Raw genomic sequence first — 12,642 nt, forward strand, 5'->3', positions numbered from 1 at the left:
TCAACTTCCCTGAATAGAGGTGCCTGGAGTAGCCAGAGAACTGTGGGCCAGCGGTGGTGGGGGGGGGGGAGGGGACAGAAAGGGCGGTGAAGGGGTAAGTAAACAATGTTTGAAGAGGTAAGCAGGAAGGTGTCAAAACACAGCTTTGTCCATGTGCCAATTCTGCAGTTGGGCATCCCTGGGTAATAGTCTTGCAAAGGGGCACATAGTCCTAAAGTGTCAAGGGGTGGGGGCCCAGAGGGGCACCCGCATCAAGCTGCTTTCGTCATTCATTATTCAGAGGCAATTTCTCCCCGAGCTGGCCAATTTTCCCCTGGTCCTCTCTGCACCAGGGCACGCAATAGAAAAGTCTCCTGCCCAAATGTTTTATTCATTCTTTTGAATAAGAAGACAGGCTCTCTGATCAATACCGGGGGCCGCTGGGTCTTGGTCGGCGGGCAGGATCTCTGCCGGGCGCGGGCTCCGGGCTCTTCACAGCTTCCAAGGAGGTGCCCGACTTAGAAGGGCTGCCTTCAAGGCAGCAAGTACTGTTGGCAAGAGACATTTCGTTTTCCGAGTTGGGAACGCGTCCTGGTCCTTTCAAAGAACTGAGTGTCCTGGCGCTCTGGGTTGAGGAGGAGCACCCCTTCCTGAAGGTACAGCGTGACCATGAAAAGCCAGGCCCTGCTATGTGCAGGTACCCACTGCTACTCCTCAGCCTCACTGGTACTGCAAATAGTTTTTGAGAGATTGAGGCAGGGGCAGGGTGCTGATGTCCTGTAGGCGCTGGCGGCCCAGGGCCAAGCGGATGGATCTCCGGCACAGGTCCATCAGCGGCAAGGGCTCGGCTGCAACGAGAGGGGAGTGGTTAGTCTTGCTGGTGCCTTGCACACCTGCACGTCCCTGCCTACCCTCTGCCCACCACTGGTGCACCTGCTCCTCAGAGCTGACCTTCAGGGCCTGGGGCTCCTCCTCCAAGAAGCCGCCTCCGGTTATATTAGCTGAGGGCTTAGAGCAGTGTTTTTCAAACTGGGAAGCAACCGGTTAGACTAAAGAGTGGTGAAATCAGTTCATTGGACTGTGACCAGCAATTAAAAAGAAAGAAAGAAAGAAAGAGAGAGAGAGAGAGAAAGAAAGAAGGAAAGAGAGAGAGAGAAAGAAAGAAGGAAAGAAAGAAAGAAAAAGAAAGAAAGAAAGAAAGAAAGAAAGAAAGAAAGAAAGAAAGAAAGAAAGAAAATGAAGAGCTATGACCATAGCAAGGGTAAATATCATTGCATGAAAACTTTGTCTCTGATGTGGGTGTTCAGTGTGTCTCAATGGAAAAAATACTTCTCGTTGCAGGTTATGATAAAAATGAAAGTCTCGGGGTGCCTGGGTGGCTCAGTCGTTAAGCGTCTGCCTTCAGCTCAGGTCATGATCCCAGGGTCCTGGGATAGAGTCCCACATCGGGCTCCCTGATTGGCAGGAAGCCTGCTTCTCCCTCTCCCACTCCCCCTGCTTGTGTTCCTGCTCTCGCTATCTCTCTCTCTGTCAAATAAATAAATAAAATCTTAAAAAAAAAAAAAATGAAAGTCTCTGACCTAGGAGGGGATCTGCACGGGGCTTCCTCCTAGAAACAGGTTAGGCTTAGGGAGGCTGTTTGAAATTCCTTTGAACCCTCACACTTCTCCTGTAGCGTCTTTTGATGATCAGCAGAGGGATGCATTTTCTTCTAATAACCAGTTCTAGAAAAATTCATGAATTAAAATCTGTAAGCCATAGAACCTCTGGATGTAGGACCAGGTTTAGTTAGTTTTACTGCAGACATGTTGATTAAGCTCTTACTCTCTTCCAGGCCCTCTGATTGGACCCAGGGATACAGAGATAACAAAGCCAAGGCCAGAGGCAGCCCTGGAAGTAGAGGAGGGCTCGTTGACCCAAATTAAAACAGGTGAATAATCTGAATAGAGTATAATATACGCAATAATTCTTAAATGCACAGGGGACAGAAACTGGGTGGTTCCTATGGAAGAACCGTTTGAAAGCTTCAAAGAGGATAACTGAATGAGGTTTTGAAGGGTGAATAGGAGTTTTATGTGATGTCAGGGAGGAGGGTATTCTAGGCCAAGAGAACAGGCAAAGGCAGAGAGGCGTAAGACAGGACAGGCTGGGAGGTCTAGAGAGAGAGGAGTGGTGCTGGTCCGCTGGATCAAGAAGGAAGATGGTGGTGGTTACATTGTCTCATCTGGCTTGTACAGGCCTAGTTTCCCCAAGCCAACAGGAACATGCTAGAGGCCTGAAGCTGCATCTTCCCACTTTTTTTTTTTTTGATAACAGAATAAGTGATAGTTTAAAAGCATTCTATAATGTACCAAGATGCAATGAAACTGTAAATAGCAAATACTAATGCAAGAGCTGTGAGAGGAATAATATCATAGGGATGAGAAAGTGGTCAAGAGTGTGTTTTATGGAAATTTTCATTTACTACAGCTGCAGAGTTCATGTGGAGAGCCATTAGAACTAAGGCAGGACTTGGCTGGTGCTCTGGAAGGCTCACACCAGAGTGCGTCCAGCTCTCCTTCACCTGAGGTGAGGCTGCATGGTCCCATATCTGCACAGAGTATTGGTGGCTTTAAACACTCTCCCCTCCGTATCCTCTTGTGATCCTCACAAGGATGGCCACCGTTGGCCAGGGAGGACTGGGCATCCTGTTTTTCAGGCCCAGAAAACAGATCGCTCGCCCCCGGGCACATGGTCACAGAGTCACCATGCCTAGACCAACACTTGACACCCCTTTTAACGTGCCCCCACCCTCCTTCAGCTACACCCCTGTACCCAGCTTTCTTTCTCCCTGTCCCCCACCTGGTTCTGATTCAGGCTTTGCATTGTTTCCCAAATCATGCCTCTGTGAACACCCCCCCCAAACCCAAATCCTCATCTAAGTGTAGTTACATTTTTATTTATATATTTTGTATTCAAGTATTGCTGACACACAGTGTTACATTAGTTTCAGGTTAATTGTAGTTACTCTTTATTGAAGACTCATTATAGGGGCGCCTGGGTGGCTCAATCAGTTAAGCGTCTGCCTTCGGCTCAGGTCATGATCCCAGGGTGTTGGGATCCAGCCCCATGGCAGGTTCTGCGATTAGCCAGGAGTCTGCTTGTCCCTCCCTCTGCTTGTGCTCTCTCTCTCTGTCTCTCTCTCAAATAAATAAGATCTTAAAAAAAAAGACTTATTATGTGGTCAGGTGGTGTCCTAAGCTATTTGTAGCTGCTCACATGCATGTAGGTATCAAACTCATATCACAACAACCCTTTGGGGTAGGATTATTATTATGATTATTACTATTATCCCCATTTTAAGGAGGAGGAAACTGAAACACAAAGAGGGTGAGTCACTTGCCCAAGGACACATAGCTGAGAAGGGCCCGAGCCAGAAACTGGTCCCCACGCGTGGCATGTTGGTAAGACACGGGTGGGCGCCATGCACAAGGTGTACCGAGCGGAAGTGTGCTCTTCTTCTGCTTAGACAGATGTGGCAAGGATTTTCAATCCTATTCATTGAACAATGAATGGGTACAAGGCGCCTATAAGCTTCTTAAAGGACATGACCCTGACTCACCTGCCTTTTAGGACCCACAGCCCTCAGTCTGCACCCATCACAGGGGGATGGCCCAGAAACTGTCTATTAAATGAACGAGCTGATGTTCTGATCCTGGGTGTGTCTTCTCCAGAGGTTTTAAGCAATTGGAATAAATTAATCTTGCCTGGCAGCATTTCCGGCTTAGCTCCCCACTCTCCTATAAATCCCCTGAGAACAGGGCAGGTTTTAATTGACAAGAGGCTTGTGGTGAGGAGTCAGTGAGCTAGAAAGTGTAACGTACTTAGCACAGTGACCAGCACATAGTCGGTGTTCACCATACGCCACTTCTAGGTCTCTCCTTCCCATCTGGGCATTTGCATGGTTGCCCTTGGGGAGGATAAGCTTGGGGATGGCTGGTAACAAGGTAGGCTCTGTCTGGGAGGCCAGCAGCAGTTCCTTCTCCGAGTGAGGGGAGATGGGCTGGCACTTGGCATCAGGAAAATTTTGAGCTGATAATCACTGCCAGAGCTTGAGAGCTTTCTTAAATATTTTAAAGCTCTAGGCACACATTACGTCCTCAGTGCCCAAAATGCCAAGCCTTTTCAGCAAACCCAATTCCCTATGTGTTCCCTGCCTAGTTAGGAGCTGGGGAGAAGGGAAGATCTCTGTTTATGGTCATTCCTCTGCAGTCATGGCAATCAATCCAGAGCCCAACTCTATAAAGGAAGCGAGAAGGGGGGGGGCGGATGGGGTTCAGGGCATGTCTTTAGCTCTAAGTGTGATATAAATCATCTCTTCTCATTTCTTGAGGGCCCTTTACACTGACAGAGTCACAGCAGTGCCAGAGCGCACAGGGCAAGTCCTCACTGCAGCTGTGAAACTTCCCAAGCTCCGGAGACGCCCCGTGTCAGCTGGGCCCGCCCTCTGACTCCTCTTTCGGACTCCCCTTGGCTTCAGAACCTTTCTTCGAGCTGCCACAAGCTGAGGCTTAGAAATGATCAACGAGGTGGCAAGAGAAACAAGAGATCTTTCAGCACAGGAGCCATTTTTGGAAATGTTTGCCAACTAAAAAATGAAAAAGGAACTCTTGTTCCCCAGAAGTGAATATCCAAATGGCCAATGAGTCCATGAAAAAGTGCTCAACTTTATGAATCATTGGAGAAGTGCAAGTTAGCGCCATGACGTGACTCTGCTACGTGCCAACCCGAATGGCCAAAATGCAAACAAGACATTAGCAAGTGCAGACAAGGATGCGGAGCAACTGGAACTCTTATAATGCTGAGAGCATGCAAGCGGGCACAACCACTCCGGGAAACTAAAGCTGAACCTCTGGCCTGCAGTTTGAGTTCGGGTGCACACAGGTGCACCAAATGCATGTGCACGCATACTCACAGAAGCGTTATTTGTAATAGCACAATCTGGACACAACAGTTCTGCGGTCCACCAACAGTGGACTGTACACATAAATTGTGTGTCTTCATATAGCGGGACACTAATCGGCCATGAGAAGGAAGGACCCACAATGACATGCAAACACGTGGACGAATCACAAACATAATCGTGAGCGAAAGAAAATTACATCTTGTGTGGCTTCACTTATAAGGTTCCGGAGCTGGGATGATGAAGTGAGGGCAGTGCTGATATTGGGCAGGAGGTGATGGGGGGTGGGGGGGCGGGGGGAAGCTCCTGGTGGGCAGACATTGTTCTGTTCTTTGAGTTCTGGCTATACTAGGGTGTTCAGTTGGTAAAAACCATCAAGCTTAGTCCCCTGAGATTTGTATACTTTCTGCCTATTTATACGTCAAAAACACATTTACGTCGGGCGCCTGGGTGGCTCAGTTGGTTAAGCGACTGCCTTCGGCTCAGGTCATGATCCTGGAGTCCCTGGATCGAGTCCCGCATCGGGCTCCCTGCTCGGCAGGGAGCCTGCTTCTCCCTCTCCCGCTCCCCCCTCTTGTGCTCTTTCTCTCTCTCACTCTCTCTCTCAAATAAATAAATAAAATCTTTAAAAAAAAAACAAACACATTTACGTCAAGAAAAATAAAGTCACTGGCTGGTTGGGAGGGCCTCTACCCCCTGCTGGGGGGGTGTGGATCCAACACAAGCCAGGCATCTCTCCCCGCCCCCAGCCCCAACGGGGTAAAGTAGGGAGAAGAGGTTGGCGTGGAGTCCCTGCTTCTGCTCCCACCCCCAGTGGGCCAGACAGTTGGCTCACCTTCTTGGAGCCACATTTTCCTCCTCTGTAAAGTAGGGGAGAGCAACACCTCCATCTGCATGTTGTGATGATGGTATGACACCACATGCTCTTGCCTTAGAGGAACTCTCTCCACAGTATGTCTTATTTCAGGCCACTGGCCCAAGAGGTACCTTTAAAAATAGTAATAATTTACTTATTGTGGTTCTAAAAATTGCTCGGTACATCATCCTAATTGACAACAACTCTCTGCTCTTGATGAAGATTTATTGGAGCTGGGGCTGGATGTCTGGTTCCATGCTAAAAATATCCCAAGGCAATCATCTCCAAGGTTCTACAGTGACCTGAATTTTCCATAATTCTCCACCACTAACCTCCTGTACAACCAACCCCAAGTAAGCCACAGAACTTCCCAGGGACTCTGTTTTGCTGTCAATAAAATGGGGGAAGTTAGATCATCTGGCTTAGACAGTCCATGTCTGTGATGGAAATGTAGAGATTTCACCCAGGGACTGGTGGCTGAAGCAGCTTTCCTGGGCCCCTTGACAGTCTCCTCTCTCTGCGGCAGAAGATGCCAAGATGCGAGTCACCATACCCTACTCCCATCCCTACGTTTATATTTTGAAAAAAGATCAACATTTTAAGGTCAGGAGGTGAAATTCTTTTGTAATAGTTTTAGACAATGGTCAGCAGATGGGGGAAGGTTTGAGTGACAGCCCTGACATCTGAACTCAAGTAGACCTGGGTACCTTTTGTTTTCAGGAAAAGAAATGAGAAGACATGCATGTGGATAGGCACACACACACTCTATATGCACCATACGCTGTGCTAATCGCTTATGCATAGACTATGGTTTTGGTGCTGGAAGACTCAGAGAATTGCCTGCATGCCTCTGGGCCTCCCCTCATGCTGCTTCTTCAGCTGGAAGACCCTCCCCTGCACCGCCTGCCAGAAACCTGCCTCCTCTGTAGGACCCCCACCAAGGGTCACCTCCTCCCCAAAGACTTGGCTTCTCCGCCCTCTGCATCCACATCTGTCAGGTGTCACTCCACTTAGTTAATTACATCAAGGGACAAATATATCATTACCCACTCACTTCCAAAATATATGACATCCCTGTACCAACTGGCCCTGTCATGGTCCACAGGGACCTCAGCTCCCATCTAGAAAGCATTTGGAATATGGGGTTTTCTCTTTGCAAACTTCACTGTCTCCCCAGCAAAAAGGGGTGTGACTGCAGCTGGGACATATGCAGCGCTTTCTGGTGAACTCTGTGCCAGCAAGTGTCCCTGGCACAGATGGGTCCCACATTTTCCCCTGGGATAGAGAGTGAGCGAGTCCCGTCGTGTGCATAGGAGTGCTGCATAGCAGAACAGTCCTAAATAATGCATGGCCTTCCCTAGCAACACTGCGGAGGGCGGACGTGGGAAAGGTCCAAAGGGGAGAACCCAAAACGAAGAGTGCTAGAAAATGCCACCTGAACTGCATGCGACTGTGCTCAGGGGTCACCTGTCCCAGCCCCATCTCCCCAAAAGGGCAGAAGAGATGTGCACATGTGTGCGTGTATGTGTTCAAAGGATCTGACAACAATACTAGAAGGCAAGAAGGACAGTCAGCAGCCAAGATGTTCGGGTAAATTCTGGGAAGACATAGGCAGGTGGGACAGGTTGGGTGGAAAAATCAAGCAGAGAACTGGCTGCCCTGTGTGCCAGGGGTGGACGTGGCTCTCACCCGAGGAGCCCTGGAGAAGCCCCAAGCTCCAGCAACAGAGGGCAGACTGGGCACGGAGCAAACACTGGGGTACTCCCTTGAAGAACTCTGACCTTGGCATTGGGGGCAGCTGAAGCCTGGGCCTGTGCTCTGTGTCAGGTGGACAGGCTGGGGGTAGCTCCTGCTCAGCACTGCGGTAGAATACAGATGCCCCGTGGGGCACGAGCCAACCCTTCTCCGCCACGGAGGGCACGGTGGCTGGTGGGAAGAAGCTTCCATCTGGATGCAGTCCCTGTGGGCCTGGCCTGTCCACCAGCTCCCTGGCCCAGTACCCAGCAGGAAGGTGTGTTGAGCAGAACAGCCTCCCCCAAAGGCCAAAGACTCCATGGCGCTCCCGGGCGCAGGGGGACTGCCCCGCACGGCCAATAGCAACTACATTTCAGACTCTGAAAGAAGAGCCTCAGCCCACCCAGGCTGAACATTACATGGGATGTAGTCCAGCAAAATGAGAAAGGAATCCAACCAACAGGATGGCACGAGCTTCCAGGAAAAGAGGAGAAATTGGAACACGGACGTGAAGAAAGTCTTCACGGTCTCCTGTCTATGGCTGTCGCTTCTCTCAAGTGCCATCCTCCCCATCATGCTCTGTGCCTCATCGCCTCTGACCCCAGCCCTCAGCGAATTTCCCACTGTGCTCTCTGGGACTGCAGCTTTACACACAGAAAATCGCACCCTTGACTTCTCTGAGAGATCCCCCCACTTCCTGACTTAAGAGCACAGAGCCTTGTCTCCCAGACTCCATTGCCCTTCAGCCTCCCTCCTGGGAGGTGGTCTGTGCCTTCAGGCCCAGGAGGTGGGGCAGGACTTTTCACTCCTTCCTGCCACATTCTAAGCTCTGCACCCGCCATCTGCTTCTGATAAGTCCCAGCTCCTCCGTGGCTCACAGAGCTTGGCTTTGATCTCTGTTGCTGTCATCTATCGACCTCTTGTCAGGGCTCTGGCCTGCACCACACTGGCCACCCCCCACTGACGAAATCTTCCCCAGGCCCAGCCTCTCATCGCTCAGGCTCCTGGTTCTGGACTGCCTCGTGCTCGGAACACTCTCCTCCACCCTGCTGCCCACCCCTGGGCCATGCCACGGAGCTCAGCCACCTTCCCAAAAGCCCATTCCAGCACCCCAGTCTCTGACCACTGGATCAACCACCTCCACTGTGGTCACTATTTCCTCTCAGGGAAACCTCTAGGCCCCAGGACGCTCTCCTTTTGTGCTCCACCCATCCACATCCCTTACTTTCACCTTCCTCCTCACCCAGCTGAATGACAATGGGTGTGGAGGCAGGCTGGTGGGATGGGTAGCCAGGGAGTGGCTGGGGGCTGAGAATGCACTGGAACAGGGAGCACCTTGAGCTCGGTTCATCTCTGTTCAGTTCCTTTGCAGGGCCTCCCTGCCCAGACCCTGCTACACAGCTGAGTGCAAAGTGGCTGAGCAGTTGGCAGCCCTGGGCCCCGGCTGGCCTCGGCCACCAGCTGGCAGAGCGGCTCCGCCTTCCTCCTTAGGGTCTCCGCCCCTGTCACTGTGGCAAGTGGTTTGGCAAAAAGGCTCGGGGTCCCTTCCACAGCTGACACTTGGCAGAACAGAAATCAGATTTAATCCTGGCAGTGGAAGGACTCTAACTGAACCCAATCAGATTAGGCTTAAATGTACGTGAACAAGTGAACGGCAAGGCCAGAGAAGCCTGTGAGATGAATGTTAGATGAGCCTCGGAGGCCTAGGGCTGTGGCTCCCAAGCTGCTAGCACAGGCCGGGTGGGCTTCCTGGGGGAGGTGATACTGAGCCAGACCCATGGGGGCTGGCTGGCCATAACCTGCCGTATTATCAAAGAGGCAGGGCTGGCCGCTCAGAGGCCGCACTCAGGCTTACCAAGTGAGCCCCGTTTTAGCCACAGGCTCACATTAGCACTGTCGAAGGAATGAAGAGTCTGGTGACCTGAATCCTTCATCTGACGACCTTTTATCCACGGGTATTCTCTGCCCTCTTGGCCAAGATCTCAGCAGAGCTGGGGCTGGGCTTCCTGTCTGCTCACTTTGCTGCTATGCCCTGGCCTTGCCAAAGCCAGTGGGAGGGCGTTAGCTGTTGCCCTCACCCAGCTGTGAGGAAGAATGAATGGCTCCAGGCAGGCGCTGGGGACTCGGGCCTCCCTGGGGATTTGTGGTCTCAACTCCTGTTGGGCCTCCTCAGCCTCTAAGCAGATGCAGCCTGGAGAAACCTCTTTGTGTTTAGGTTGGGGAGGACTGGGGCAATGGGAAGAGGTCCCCTCACTTGTCCAGACTCAGAACCTGGCAGCGGTGTGGAGAGATGTACCAGAGAGGAATCCTAGCTCGGCTTCTACCCTAGTCCAAAGCCAAGGTCAGTCTCTTTTGACAGCAAACTTGAAATTTTGGGGGAAATAAAAGCATGAGAACATCACCATTATAATCAAAGTCTTCTTTTTTTAAATTTTTATTTTTTTTTAAAGATTTTATTTATTTATTTGACAGAGAGAGACACAAAGAGAGAGGGAACACAAGCAGGGGGAGTGGGAGTGGGAGAAGCAGGCTTCCCGCGGAGCAGGGAGCCCAATGTGGGGCTCGATCTCAGGACCCTGGGATCGAGTCCCGCGTCGGGCTCCCTGCTCCGTGGGAAGCCTGCTTCTCCCTCTCCCACTCCCCCTGCTTGTGTTCCCTCTCTCGCTGTCTCTCTCTCTGTCAAAAAATAAATAAAATCTTTAAAAAAAAATAAAAAATTAACTGACTGAGCAGGGGGATGCCTGGGTGGCTCAGTCGTTAAGCATCTGCCTTTGGCTCAGGTCATGGTCCCAGGGTCCTGGGATGGAGACCCGCATCAGGCTCCCGGGAGCTCTGCCTGCAGCTCCCCCTGCTTGTGTTCTCTCTCTCTCTAATAAATAAATAAAATCTTTTAAAAAAAGAAGGGTTTGGAGGGATACCAGAGTCCCAGTGTCATTTTGTGGACTTTGAGGATAAAGTCTTGTCCCTCTGGTGCAATGATGAATCACACATGTATGCAGTCATTATACTTCTACTTACAAACGTGCTTTGCAAGACCTGAGCAGGGAGCTGGGTACCCAGGGGCTCACGGGGCTACAGATGGAACTGAGAGACCAGAATAAATGGTGGCAGCCCAGAAAGGTTTATGTTTATTAGCAGGAACTGCAAGGGGAGCTGTGAGAGCCAGGAAGAGGGGCACCTAACCCAGCCTGGGGGTACCCAGGATGGCTTCCTGGAGGAGGCAGCAGGTAAGAGAAGTTTTAGAAGATGAATAAGAGTTAGCGCTCTGTTGAGTGAGGATGTTTATTGGCTCCAAAGGCATATCTCTTAGATGTGTTCAAAGAATCTCGTTTGTGTAACAATGGGAAAAGTTGTAGTTTTCTCAAAATGACACTTTGAGGAAACAAAAATCAGTTGTGGAAGATCTAGTCTGTTAAACTAAAAGTCAGTGTGCTCACCTCCCTGGGAGTAGAGGCTGTACCCTAGATCTAGCCAAGCGTACATACGGGTGACCAGGCATGTCCCAGGGATGAAAGCACACTGAAATGGTGTGTGTCTCACTCTTTTAATGAAAACATTTCCAAAAAGGCACGTGTCCCTTTCCAGTTTCATGTCCCTGAATTCTGACTGGAATGATCCATATTGGTATTCCTGAAGCCTGAGACACTTTCAGTTTGGAGGGGAACTAAAATGACTACATGTAGACCTCAACTCAACAGGTACTGGGCACCTGCTATTACCTGAACCAGGGAGAGTGTCCCACCACCTCTACCCAGCTCCAGGCTGGGACCCTAGAGAGCCATCCACAGACCAGCAGCATCAGCTTCACCCAGGAGCCTGTTGGGAATGGGGGATCTCAAGCCCACCCAGCACAACTGCATCAAAACCAGCAATTTCACAAGATCCTCAGTGCTTCCAACACAGTGGTCCACAGGCTTGGTCCATGGAGTTGCTCCACACATATCCCCACACCCAGCAGAGAGACCAAATACTCATCCCTGCCCATCCTCCTCACTGCTGTGCTTCTCTGGTGGGATCCCTGTCCTAGGGGCCATGTCTTAGGCTCCTAAGCCCTCCTCCGCCCTCCAAATTGGCCCTACTAGCAAGCCCTTCCATGCCTACCTTCGAAACATCTCTGATCCATCCTGACTTTCTATCTTCATCACCAGCCCTCTGGTCACTTCCTGACTCCACCATGAAAAGCAGCCTCCCGAGGGTCTCCCCGCCTCTGCCCTCTCCCCATCCAGCATGGCTCCCTCTCTCTGCTGGGCGAGCCTCCCTCCTGTCCCCCAAATAGCCCTCCCCAGCAGAGGCCTTTGAGTGGTTCTCATCATTATGCTGACTCACCTGAGGAGTTTATGAGACAACCCCTGTCGGAAATATTCTGTCCTGCTGCCAGACATCGTTGTCTAATTTTCAGCTGGGGAAATGTGGTTTCCCTACCCCCCACCTGTGATAAATCCCAGGCCACCCTGAGTTGCTCTAGAATCATTTCCTGTTATTGGTGCTGCCTTCAGCCCTTGTAGACTGTAGGCTCCCACAGGTAGGGACCGGCTCTTGTCCCTGCTGCCCAGCCCTTATGGCTCTGCTCTGGACATCATGGGCGCTTGGTCTGTGGAAATGAGCCGGCCGGCATCTGGAAGAGAGGAGGCAGCTGCAATAAGCCTCATCTTTCAAAGGAAACTGCAGCCCAGCTCTTCTGGTATGAGGAACGAATTTAAAAAAGTAGCCCTTTCACATTGCCCTAAGCTGGCTAAAGAACCCTCCAGCAAGGCTCCCACAGGCAGGCAGAATTAGTAACACACTGTGCCAGTTCCTCGGTCTGGTGGAGGGATGTTCCTGACTCAGCTGAAAAATTTCCCAGAAAATCTGACTGTTTTCAACTTGGAGCTCGCCCTGGGGAGCTGCACGATGGCTGGACACCCTGGCTTTGGCCGAGGACGGCCCCTGGTCATGCGGGGAGAGCCTCAGGGAGGTGGGGGGTGCTCTCTGGCTATTATCTACCCTGCACCATGGATCATCCCAATGTCCCCAGAAGTCTTCTCTGCTGCTGTAGTCCTGGGAACAACCTGGCTGCCCCTACAGATACTGGAAAAAACACATCCCACATGGGACGACCGCATAAAGGAGCAGAATGGCCCTTCAGAGACAG

General features: G+C 51.1%; 1 protein-coding gene across 1 annotated transcript in view; it reads right to left on the reverse strand.

The window, feature by feature from the left end:
• Positions 1-641: 641 nt before the first annotated feature.
• The window catches only part of SPSB4 (splA/ryanodine receptor domain and SOCS box containing 4), a 60,734-nt gene continuing 48,733 nt past the window's right edge, over positions 642-12,642 (reverse strand). Inside the window, exon 2 of the mRNA XM_021678739.1 lies at positions 642-827. Within this exon, the coding sequence (XP_021534414.1) occupies positions 700-827 (128 nt within the window). The 3' untranslated portion in view covers positions 642-699. The remainder of the gene's footprint in view (positions 828-12,642) is intronic.

This window comes from Neomonachus schauinslandi, chromosome 1, assembly GCF_002201575.2.
Source record: "Neomonachus schauinslandi chromosome 1, ASM220157v2, whole genome shotgun sequence".
Lineage (NCBI taxonomy): Eukaryota > Metazoa > Chordata > Mammalia > Carnivora > Phocidae > Neomonachus > Neomonachus schauinslandi.